The following is a 13068-nucleotide window of genomic DNA, read 5'->3' as shown; positions in this document are numbered from 1 at the left end:
ACAGGAAACTACAACAGGAACTTCACGGCATTTTTTTTTTTTTCATAACAAACACAACGGGCACAGAAATGACAAGCCTCCTTTACCTTTCTACGCTTCTCCAGTCGTCACTCTTTAGGTTTCTGTGGAAAATGTTTTGATGTTTCAAGATGGGGAAAAAAAGATGAATCACAGAGGACAGGAAGGATTATTCTCTCAAATTACAGGAAAAATGTCATTTGAAAAGGTTGAATTATGACAAGAGCAGAACTTTATGTTGAAGATGAAGCAGTTCAAGAATATTCTGTCTCTTCATTGTGATATTTTATTGGAGAATATTTAATTTAACAAGGAATAAATACGAGAAGCCATGAAGCCAAACGTGTACATCCTTGATTTTTTTGGGCCGACAGCATTTTACAGTGTTTAATTGGATTTTACTGCCTTCAGATCAATAACCTCATATATCAGCAGTGTATGGACAGTATGGGGGTGAAAAAAACCAACATCACGTTCATGAGCCTCGTTCATGATGGATTGGCAGACAGAAATGACTAAAGTCTCATTTATCACGAGTGGAGTGAACCCCATGTGGAGAATCACCAAGAGCATGTTAGTGCTGTTCATACTGGTTTGTGTTTGTATTTCCTGCAAGAAATCTCCAATTTAACTAGATATGTTGACGTCCCTTCTAACGTTTAGTTCCTTTAAAATCCCTGCACTTTTCTTTTAGTTTTAAGAGAAACAATGCTTACGACAGATTGTTTTTTTGCAGAGCTTCTTCTTTTTTCCCCGATGTTAACAGCCGATATTGAGGCTTTATGTAAAAAATGTCCAAGCAACCAAGTTCAGATTTGGCAGGATCATTTCTTAATACAACCATTGCCCACTTAGCATGAACATGGGGTTAAAACATGAGTGATGAAGCTAACAAGCTAATATTTGCGTCCATTCTTTGATTTAATTCTCCCCAAAATGAGATATTTCTTAGTGCGACTTTCTATTAAGCCATAACATAAAGAATTGCTTATTTTAGGAAATGGCCTTATACATTATTAATGCTTAATATATATTGGTAAGATTAAGATTTAGAGCTTCACCAGCCGAACAACTCATTCACAACATAAAACTTGTTCCTATAAATTAATACTGATTTATAAAGCATTAAGTAAAATAAAGCCATCATTTACAACTTATAAACCCAGTATAAAGAATGCCTTAATAATAGTCACTTCACATTGCCTTCATCAAGATTTCATGAAAAATGATTCATGCACTTTTCTTATTTTAACAGGGATTTCCTTTTTTCCTCAGCGTTATCACGGGTGGCGCCAGAAAACACTTCAACCTCAAGTACTGAGAAATTAACACGTGTTTTTTTTAGAGTCCACAGAGCGCCGAGAGCTCAGAGCTAAAAATATTTCAACTTCCAGCTAAGCAGTGGCGCCGCACTTCAAATGAGACTTTTAACATAGTCTCATAGCAACAGCAGAAGCTGCAACCGGCAAGTATGTCCCACATGAACCAGCTCAGATGAACTTAACTCAACCTGCATCTGCAAATCAAACAGTTGTCCTATTGAAGCCTGAACGCTTTCATAACTGAATATTCAAGCGCAGGAAGCCTGGAGCTGCCAAATGTCCTGTTATTGTTTTGGATTCAATCCATGTAAGTCTGATTTAGAGGTCAGAAGAAGTGCAAGACTTTTGTTTGGTGAAAGGCGGTGAAATCGTGCTGATATGAGATGCAAAATAAAAAATAAAAAACATTAAATACAAGTTCTGCTCTTTTTAAAAAATAAAAAAAGGTGGTTAAATCATGGGAAATAAAGATATATTTTTTAAATAAGCCCCACTTTTCAATAAAATCAAAGACAAGTTATTTTAATTTATAGAAAAAGCTTCAGTGATGCATTAAATTAATCTTGGAATTATTTGAGGATATACAGAACGCATTATAGTATATATAGCATTTTGGTACAGTATATAATTCTTTATATACGTAATACCAAAAAATCCCAAACACTTTATTTTCCTTATATTGTGTCACTGGTGTGTCATGCCATCTCTAAGTGCCCTGAAGTGTACTGAAAAATAGCTCCCTCTTAATAATAATCTTAATAATAACCAAGTAAAAACATGTTAAAATAAGAAAGTTATCAGAAAATAAAACAAAGAAAATTACAATCATTCTGTACAAGACCCTGTTTGTGTGCACTGTACACTCCATTGCTTTAACGATACAGTAAACAGACAAATTGCTTGCCTCAACATATAAAAGTGGGGAAAAAGGGAGAAGCATCCACCTCTGCGGATGCGAGAGATATTCAAAAGCAGATAAATCGATGCGGCCGTCATTAACTGGAATCCTGCAGCGTCCGCCCACTCCTGACCCGTTACTGACCCATTACTCACACACACAAACAAACACGGCACCGCCTGGTTGAGCCCATATCCACCGGTTTAGAAATGAAGTAAAGGTATTAAGATGGAGGGAGTGGACGGTGTGTGTTTGGACGATGGAGGTCTGCAGGTCAGGGTGAGAAGTAGATGGACAGTTAACTATAATCGATGAAAGATAAAACACTAAGCATCCGTGGGAAAAGAGAAACAAAGAAGAAAGAACAAGAATGTTGCCTTTCATCTCCAATTTTCTTCTATTTTTAATTCTATTTACTTAAAGAAATAGTTTGACATTGCGCTTATTGGATTTCTTGCCAAGTACAAATACAGAGCTATAACTACGAGGCGATAAGCTTAGTTAACTTAGCCTAAAGACTGGAAGCAGGTGGAAACAGCTAGCCTGGCTATCTTTAAAGTCAAATGAAATAATGGTTTAATGAGGGGTTACATGCTGCAACTATTGTATTATTAGCATGTAGCATAATGTAAATCTGTCTGTACCCTGCTCCTCTTCAAAGTTAAAAAAACACAATAAGAAAACACAGCTTATTTGTAAACCTTACAATTTAAAGCTGTGGATTCATGGGGAGTTTTGAGCTGCAACCAACTCACGTAGCATGTAGCATGTAGCACGTGCTCTTTTCAAAGTTAGAAAACACATCAACAAAGACAGATTCAAATCACAAATTGCTTTAAATTGTTAAAAATATATTTTTTGTTGTTGAAACCATACAAACATTTATAGCTGTGGTTTTATTTGGAGTTATGGGCTGTAACACATGTCGCCTAGCATCTAGCACAACATTACATTTTAGTTTAGACACAATACAACGTGTTTCTAACTCTGCTTTAGAGGTGCTGGTAAAGTGAGCCAGTCTTAATGTTCCCTCTGCTACCAGTTTATGCTAAGCTAAGCTAATCGCCACCTGGTTCACTGTATAGCGCACAGATATGAGAGACGTGTCAAACTCCTCATCTAATTCTTAGACAGAATGTGAAAGGGTGCATTTACCAAAATGTCAAACTGTTCCTTTTAAAATGTTTTCAATGGCAAATATAGTATTTTGAATAATTCCTGTTTCAGTTAGCCTGTAAAGCATTGGAACCTAAGATCCTAATAAAAGGCTGCACAAAGTGCTACCACCACATTCAAAACAGGACAGAAAGTGATCATCTTCACTACCAATTAATCAATCATTTCTTAATTTCTTTTTTTTTTTTCTTTCGGAAAAACGTTACCATCCCAATTTTTGAGAGCCCAAGTGATGATTTCAAATAAGTTGTGTCCAATTATGTAGAATTTACAGAAAAAAAATCTAGTAAACAAGCAAGAAAATGACAAATCTTCATATTTTCATTGCCTAATCGTTTCATCACTAATACAAACTTTTCCACCTTAATTAAGCAACACACATCCCATGTTTTTTTTGTCTAGGCCGGTAATAAGATGGCATGAATGAACAGTCCAATCCATGTTTTTGTCCGTCCTTTTACTAACTACATGGACCCATTATAGCAACAGTTTGTTCTCAGGTTGTATGAAAGGGAGAAAAAAAACAACAGAAAAGCTGTGTTGATTTTGAGTTTCCCCGATGATTCAGACAGAGCCAGACGTGGATCCTGCACAGTTAATTCCTGCAGCATCAGAGGACGGAGAGCAGCCAAGTCCGAACCCTTTAGTACTGCAGCACCGGCTGGAGACAGCGCACTTGGAACCTACACTCAGCGAAACAACACTATGAAAACTGATGCACTTCTACCAACCACAGACTAAACAGGCAATCCAACGGCTGTGATTGTGAGTGAGTTATTAGATCGGGCCCCCTTAGCCAAAAACATATCAGCTGGGAAAACACATTTCAGCTGGCCAAAAAACATTTCTGGAGTAATTCCCAAAGCGTTCTTTCAGAGAAAACGGAAGGACAGGAAAAGGACAGGAGTTTCTGGGCCGGAAAGAGGGAAGTGAAGGTTTGCATCTTTATTTCCATCTCAAGTTCAGTCTCCCAAATAAAGGAAATGGGACACAATGGCTTCTTCATCTCCAATCTACTTATGTTGCTCTGGAGTTTCCTTGGACGCCCGTGATGTGAGTTTAGTCCCCCTCTCCTCAGCAGAGTCCTGTCTTTGAGGAGAAGCAGGGCTAGCAGGGGAAATCCAGGAGGGGGGGTCCGCGGCAGTCCGAGCAGCCTCCCCCACCGCCCTCAGCCGCAAGAGATGACAGTGAAGCGTTTGGAGATGCAGGACATGTTGTGCAGCACGATGCCCAGGAGGAAGAGCAGCACGCACGCCACCAGGATCACCGTGCACACGCCGGACCACGTGGAGCCCTTCCCTCCTGCTCCTCCAACGGGGCCATTAACCCTCCTCTCGCCCTCGCCTACGTCCAGCCCCATCCTCATCCCCTCCAGACCCATAGCCAGGCCCAGAGGCTGCTGCTCGGGCATGGTCACCACCGTCATCCCCTTCTGCTGGCCGCCGGGCAGGAAACGACATCCCAGCTCCCCGGGGAGGCCCAGCGCCCGCTCCTTGGAGACGGGCAGCGGCAGCATGTAGCAGCCGTTGCTGGGGAGGCGGATGAAGACGGGCGTGTGCTCGGAGGCGTGAGGGATGGCGATGACGGTGATGATGTCCGGGTCGTCTGGGAGCTGGGAGACGGACAGGCCCGGCGGGAGCTTGGTGACGCTGCGGCACCAGGGACAACGGATCTCCTTCTGGCTGCTGCGCATCTGGGTCAAACACACCGAGCAGCACGTGTGACGGCAATCCAGGAGTTTGGGCCGCCGGCGGGGGCTGTAGTAGTTAAAGCAGATCTGGCACTCCAGGATGGAGTCTTGGGAAAGAGTCTCCATTTTTATTTTATTTTTTTAAAGATAGGTAGGTGATGTCTTATTATATTGACTGGCAGACAACAGCGATTATTTTCGAGAAGGTACGTCAAACAGGTCTAGTAGAAAGGTTGCACAACTCCAAGTGAAGTTAAGAAAACACACCGTCCATCGACAACTTCACAGCGACGTCACAGCTCTTTGGTGGCAACATGTTCATCCATCTGCAACAGAAGAGAAGAGAATGCATTGTTGAGACAACGAGTGCAGAAACAGGAACAACTGCCTTAATACTTGTGTTGATTTATGCAGAAAAGGGCAACAAAAATGTTCTGTGGAGATTCACGTTTTTGACTTTGACAGGAAGTTGATTTGGTGTTATTTTACAGATCCACAGAATAAGACCAGACATGAAGAGTAATTTGTTGGTATGACAATTTTGATTTGCAAAACAGCAATCAACTGGTCAACAAACCGGTAAATCACCCAAAAAGCTTAATCCATTCCAGCAAATCTGGATGTCTCAGTCTATAAAGAAATGTCCCATCGGGTCAGAAAAGCAGGTTTCTGGAGATGACGTGCAACGATCAAAAGCATAATGCATATCTGCTCAAATTGCTTTGGTCTAAGCTTGGAGAAGAAAGTTTACAGGTTCACTGAAACAAAATTTTGGCACTAAATATTAGTTACTATATCAGTTTCCCTGATTGCGAGTTATTGGTATCAGTATTGCCCCTAAAAAACAACACCAAAACCATTGTAATACAGTTGCAGTCCCCACTTGTGGTGTTAAATCTCTTTAACACCACAATCATAACTCTCACCAGGACACCAAAGCTACATTTCCTATCCTTTCCTTAAAACAAAATCAACCCTCTAAAAACAAGTGCACAAACACAGAAATGCATGCAACTAAATCTGAAAGTACACTTGCACACTTGAAAGCGTGTGCACAAAACAGTTGCACACATTCACGAATCAGGGTTTGGCAGCCTCCCAAGCATCTGAAAATACGCAATAATGAGAAGTATGCATGATTGGAATTTAAAGAGCTAAAACTTGCAAACATTTGTCCTTTAACACTGTCATGAAGCCAACCAACATTAGCAGGGCGCTTATAGATTCAGCTCTGATTGAGGGTTGGTGCAGAGGTCAAGCGATGCATCATAAACGATAGACCCATTATCATGTTCAGCACACTTCGTACATATCAGCTGCCAAGCTGACTGCGGGAGGGTCGAGTTCATGCGACCCTTGGCCTCTGTATCTGTGTTAAGTATTGCTAATTCTTTAAACTGTCTCCTTCAGGCTACAGACTCCAAAAACGATTTCTTCCTCCTCCTACTCTTCTTGCATAATCGCGTCTACCGTGTTAATCCACGCGGAAGCAGCGATAGTTTCCTTTTGCACATGATTAAACCCTGTCAAAATAACACCAAGCAAACAATGAATACCAAACAGAGCCATGCCGACTTTTCCTCTTATTATTTTGCCCAAATTGAAGAAGTGTGAAAACTGCCAAGGAGAAGAAGATGACTAGATTTTTCTCCTCGCCGGTGTCCCTTCCGGGCATCGACCGTTGGTAGACAGCGAGAGTGAAGAGTGAGACAGATGGAGTGTAGAGAGAGAGAGAGAGAGAGAGAGAGATGGAGAGAACAGTGGCGATAGAAATGGAAAAAAAAAAAAAGGTGACCACTGATTGCCCCTGCGACACCGTACATCTCAGTCCTTTATCGGAAAACAAGATCTCAGGCAATTAAAGTGGCCACAGCGCCCCGTGGGGACACCGACGTGGCAATGACAGATAAGAGTGAGCTCACACCAGGCGAGCTCGGAGCAGTCTATCCCGTCTGGAGTCTTAAGTTTGGTTCATTTTGACGAGAGAGGATGATCGAATTCGACCTTGAATAAGTGCAACGAGACGAGGACTTGATAGCATTTGATGGAATCGAAATCCCACATAGGATCTTCTTATCAAAACCTGAATCCTTTTGAAAGCAATTCATCGACTGATCCTTCAATGTCTCAAGATGCCCTTGTCTGAATCCATGTCCTTCAGACATTCCCAGGCCACATGTTATCCAATGCAAATACTGAAGCGCCTTAAACATGCATTGTTTCTAATGACCATCGGGGGCGACTCCCCCGAGACAGACGTCTATCAACAAACTAATTAATCGTGGAGCCGACGCAAAACGAGAGGAGCTTATCAATGTTCTCCAGCTTAATATTCTCCTTACATGACACGTTAACAATGTCTTTCAAAGGGTTTCATGTTCTCAGCAATGTTTCTCAAAGTCAAATGTTGAAATCACACACCTACAGCTTACAAGCTTCTGATGTTACTCCTTGAAACCAGGCAGCAACCTACTGATCTGCCGAGTGAAGCCAATCCAGAAGTTTCTTTAAACTTGCATTCTCTCTACTGACCAGCAGGGGGCGAATCCTCTGGATTGCAAAAATAAGTCAGATTGTATAGGAGTCTATGAGAAAAGGACCCTTCTTCTCACTTGATTTATTGCTCCACAAAGAACCGCGCAGAAGCACCATTTAAAATATATTGTTTACTAGATATGTGCTCGTAATAGTCATTCAAAGACCCAAAACAACCAATTAGTTGACTACGAAGGGGAAGCCTAATTATAACCATATAACATCACACACGAGTGTAACACTACAATTTAACAGGGACCCACTCAAAATGACCTTCTGTGATAAGGGTTTTATTATAATAGTTTCTTGAAGAACACTTATAATATCTTCAATATCCAAAAATAAGACGTGTAATATAAACAAAATTGACTCTTTCCACCTTTATTTTAATACAAACTTAGAATACATAGACCGACAATTCAAAAGTTTAAAGTGTTATTAAGCGTTATTAAGTGAAACTGAAAACAAAATGTAATCCAATCTTACTGTAAAACAAACCACGATGCCTCATCAAGCTCAAACGCTGTGTGTCACTTTAGCAGTAAGATAACAGGAAGTGACCTAAGGATGCAAAGAGCTTAACTCCGTGTTCGCCATCGGCATCATGTACGTCTCCTTCCTTCTGCCACCTGCTTCCTCTCTCTCTGCTGACCCAGTTTCTCCTCACCGCTACCGAGTCAAAGTCGAGGACAGAAAAGGAGCGGTAAAAAAAGAAAATCCTGGCAGTTTTCTTGAGGAGTGAGGAGTGAGGAATACGAGCAGAGAAAGAGAGAGAGCTGCCCTTGAGGGGGCGAGACAGCCGGGGTATTACTGAATCCTTTTTCCCAAAGATAAGGATTAGCTTTGATCTGACATAAATGCTTTGTGGCTCAATATTCCCATACAGCCAGTCGCTCTCTCTCTCTCTCTCTCTCCTGCCTTCCTCCTTCCCTTCTGACTGAAAAGCTTTCCCTCTTCTGCTTTGCATCAATTCTTCATACTTTTCACCTTTCCCTTTCCCCCACCGTCTTTTCCTTCCCACAGCTACCTTGTCACTCATTTTCTACATGTTAAGCCTTAGAATAAAGCTGCATAATAAAAAGAAAAAACATCTATATAGGATCCAAATCAAGTAGTAGCTTTTCCAACATTCCAACAAAAGTTAATTTTGTGCTGTATGCAAAATCCAAACCCAAGAAATGAAGTTGTATTTTGTGCAAATTGTACATTTTACAAAAAATGTGAAGACACCTGAAGGTATATATTTGGAACCTGGCTCATACTTGAGACGCCTCGTTATTTATTGTCTTAATCATCAGTGTTCGTAAAATGTCTCTTGAGCCTTTTTATTCTGGTGATCTTTATTTATATTAACATTTAATTAAACAGTATGTTGTCATTTTTAGTCTTGCAAAATGTAGTTTATTGCTGTCTATTGTGTTTGTTTTTGGTCTGAGCTGTTTTAATCTTGCTCTGTGAAACACTTTGGTTAGCATGATTGTACAAAATGTTCTATATAAATGCAGTTGAGTTGAGTGCTATTGATTATTCCATCAAATTGATTGATTGTCTGGTCCAACAAATGTCTGGAAACAGCAAAGAATGCCTACAATTTCCCCCAAAATCCAGGTTTACATTTGCACATTATTTTATTTTATTTAATATCACATAAGAATGAGAGATATTCACTTTTTTACAGAAATAGCCATAGCTGTTGATTCACTTTCTGCAGATCGCTTCAATTGATTGACTTGCTGCAGCTCTATTCAGCAGAATATAAATCACAAACTATGTTGGCATCATAAATCTGTCATATCTGAGGATTTTTATTTACAGTTTCTGCCTCACCGCTCTACATCAACTCTCTCTTTCACGATGGAGGCAACAATGAAAACACCAACATCTAGTGTCAACATCTAGTGTCTCTGAATCTGAGGAAAAACACGTCTTCTCTTGAGGTGCGACCACGGCTGCGACTCAACACTATGATTTATTGGTTCAACTGAGCTGTCACCAGAGCGACCTGGATTCCAATCAGTTTGTGACCTATTTTCGATCACACCTACATAGAAACACAACAAAATACAGCCCTTAGAAATGTCCTAAAGCAGCTTTAAATCACAGTGATTCTCAAATCTGGATACAAATTTAGCAGAAAACCATCAAAAAGGAAAGTTTAGGATTTAATTGAGACTCTCTATCGGGTCTATTTTTGTAAATGCACGACTCTTTAATAATTCTGAGTGTTTTTGTGGCCTCGTCAGGGGAAAGGCGAAGGACGTATGACTTGGTAATGATGCAGAGTGACCGAGCGGCGGCCCCCACCAACCCAACACGCCTGTGGCCCAATGGGAGTAACTGAACACACGCACACACCCAAACAACACACACACACACACACCCACACACACACACACACACACACACACCCACACCACACCCACACAGGAGCGAGCAGAAACACACACGTTCCCTCAGGGCCTCCACACACAATCAGCCGAGGAGAAAGTGCACTTGTCCTCGCAGACGGAAGTTAAAAATAACCACCGCAGCCAGAAGTACACACATGCAAAACAACCACACACACACAGCCAGAAGTACACACATGCACAAACACACACACACACACACACACACACACACACACACACACACACACACACACACACACACACACACACACACAGCCCGCTCGATATAATAAACTACCTGGAATCAGCGGGGGGGGTGTGAAACCCTGAGGGGGTGTGAAGGAGTGAAATGTCAACGAGTTGATGATGTCACAGTGTGATGTCACAGCTCATATGGTGCATGTGCATGCTGGTCCGTTATAACACGTATGTTCACATGGAGCAGGTGCAAAGTTACCTGGTATGATGTCATCTCAGCTACAACACCTGAGTTACATGTAGAGCCCGAGTGATGCTGGAGCTGTGAGGCTCACATGGATATCAGAATTAGAAAGTATTAGAAATATAAATACATGTAATATTTAATTGTTGTTTACGTTCTACTTCGGATACCGCAGTATGACTAAATAAATCACAATGCAGGTCCATTAACCAGCTTCTTCTTTGGGAGATTTCAATCATTGTTTAGTTTTTTAGAATACCAGAATTTAATCAAATCCGTCCAATGACATTTGGAAAGTTTAGAAGTGTTGAACAATTTAATTATTTTGTATTCATTTATTGTTTATTTTGGTATTAGTGTTGTATTTATGCCCCTGGGTTTCAGACAAAATTATAAATTGAGCATTATTATTACTATTATTCAATCAATATAAAAAAACGAATTGAGTTCTGGTCACATCATGCTGCCGTAGAGGACGTCATTCTTTTGTGTTCAAAATAAGTTGAAGCTTGCAAACAAAAATCTTAATTCTGTTCTGCACCACAAAGAAAAATAAAGATGGATGTTTTCATCCTTTTATATCCTTGAAACCCAGCGCTCTCGCTGACCTGACAAGCCAGAGGTTGGACACTTGGATGCAGCTCATATCTGGTCATAATAATAAATCCTTTACAAAAGAGATAGCTGGAGCGGCACCAACAGATCCTTGGCTCATTGCCGAACATTCAACTAAACTTTATTGAAATCTGTTGGCGAGCTTTTGCGATATCTATGACAACCAAACAGGACTGAAAACACGGTGAGATTTTAACCGATATGCTCCAATATGCCGTCCTTCATTCAGCTTTTTCTTTCTCACGCTATCTTTCCTTCATCAGACATCTAAACTGCAGAGAAACTGACAGGATCAGACACTTTCTCTACCACTAAATGAGCCAGAAACAATGGAACTGAACGGCTCCACTTTGACTCCGTTCGTCCGTGTGATTTGTGGCTCTTTCCAATTACGGGCCAATGGACATTCACTCATTTCAAAATGACAGATAAATGCATTGTGCCATGATGCATGTGCTGACTTTAAGCCAATTGCTTGTCACTTACGCATGCTAAAGTATGAAATTAACCTTTTTCATCAGTGAATAAAAGCTGAGCTGGTAACAGAACGGACATGGGATCTTTGCATTAACATAAATGTTACAGCGCAAACAAACACGTCTAAATAAAAATGTCTTCTCGTCTTAAGTCTTTACTGTTGGTAATGTGCTGAGCCAGCATTTGCATATACATAGTTGCTGTGCCCCATTATCCTCAGCCCCACACATTCAACATTTCATCCTGAGTACAGTTTTAACAGCTGAAGTACAGTCATGCAGGAGGCTAAAGGGCAACAGCAGCTGCTTTTTACGCTCCGCAGTCCTCCAGTTAATCCAGAACTCACCAATTAACTTTAGACTGCAGCCCATTTTTCATACATTTCCTGTTAACTGCACGGCCGAGAAGGGCAGAGAACAGTCCTTGACTAAAGGTTACAGTGTAAAGTATGGAGACCTGTCAATCACAGTTAGCCCCGCCCTAAAGCATCCCCTGCTTTATGGTCTGTTTGACTCTAAATGGAGCATCATTTACTAAATGAACATCATGCTGTATTGAAGAAGACTTGAAACTAGAGATTGAGACCATAAACTCATGTTTACAATGTTTACTGAGGGAATAAATCAAGAGAGAAGTAGAGTCATTTTCTCATAGACTTCTATACAACCAGAGGAGTCGCCCCCTGATGGACAGGAGAGAGAATGCAAGTTTTAACACACTTCCATACTGGGTTGAACAGGACCGCAGACTGTGAGTCCACCTGATCGGCAAACATCAGTTTTGAACCTTATTCATGCTTGTGGTTAAAAGGAAGTAAATCCCTGCAGCCGAGGATTAATGCTCTACTATCACACATTTATACGTTCATAAAAGTGAGCTTATTTTGTACATTGATGCAGTGTGTGTGTGTGTGTGTGTGTGTGTGTGTGTGTGTGTGTGTGTGTGTGTGTGTGTGTGTGTGTGTGTGTGTGTGTGTGTGTCAATGCAGATGGAGCCCCTGATAGAGGCCTGTGCAGCCGACCACTGCAGGACACATTATGGCAATTTCCAGCTTGAGGAGCCAGCGAGCGTCGGATCTGTCAGAGCGTGACACCGACTCCTGCACCGCCGGGACGACGCCCAACCACAGGAGGTGAGCGGAGGACATCGGGTGTTTGTCCGGTGCATCTCTCCAGGTATTTGGTTTCATTCTCTAAAGCTAATATTTGACTACAGGAGACCTTTTCCACAGTTGACAACGACTATTCCACCTGGGAAAATGGAGAGCAGAGGCAGTGCTGATTGAATTACCTCTCTGGCCAGAGTGTCCTCAAACGTTTACCCAAAGAGAGACTAAAGGCAAAAAACTGAGCAAGTTTACAGTCGGACAGACAAAGTGTGGTACTGAAAAGTTTACTTTAAATGAAGAGTCATATTAACTTATTCTTCGGTAAGACTGTTCCTGATTGAACTGATCTTTTGATAAAATTCAGACTGTTGCAAGTTAAACAGCTAACATTGATGCA

The 13068-nt window shown here is 41.2% G+C and overlaps 1 protein-coding gene across 1 annotated transcript in view; it reads right to left on the bottom strand.

Moving 5' to 3' along the window:
- Positions 1 to 1908: 1908 nt before the first annotated feature.
- Positions 1909 to 13068, bottom strand: part of rnf152 (ring finger protein 152) — a 43710-nt gene continuing 32550 nt past the window's right edge. The window contains exon 2 of the mRNA XM_054623056.1: positions 1909 to 5430. Coding sequence (XP_054479031.1) covers positions 4583 to 5230 — 648 coding nt within the window. The 5' untranslated portion in view covers positions 5231 to 5430 and the 3' untranslated portion in view covers positions 1909 to 4582. The remainder of the gene's footprint in view (positions 5431 to 13068) is intronic.

Source organism: Anoplopoma fimbria, chromosome 21, assembly GCF_027596085.1.
Source record: "Anoplopoma fimbria isolate UVic2021 breed Golden Eagle Sablefish chromosome 21, Afim_UVic_2022, whole genome shotgun sequence".
NCBI lineage: Eukaryota > Metazoa > Chordata > Actinopteri > Perciformes > Anoplopomatidae > Anoplopoma > Anoplopoma fimbria.
Note: the sequence above shows the minus strand (reverse complement) of the source record. Positions and strands in the feature narration are given on the sequence as shown.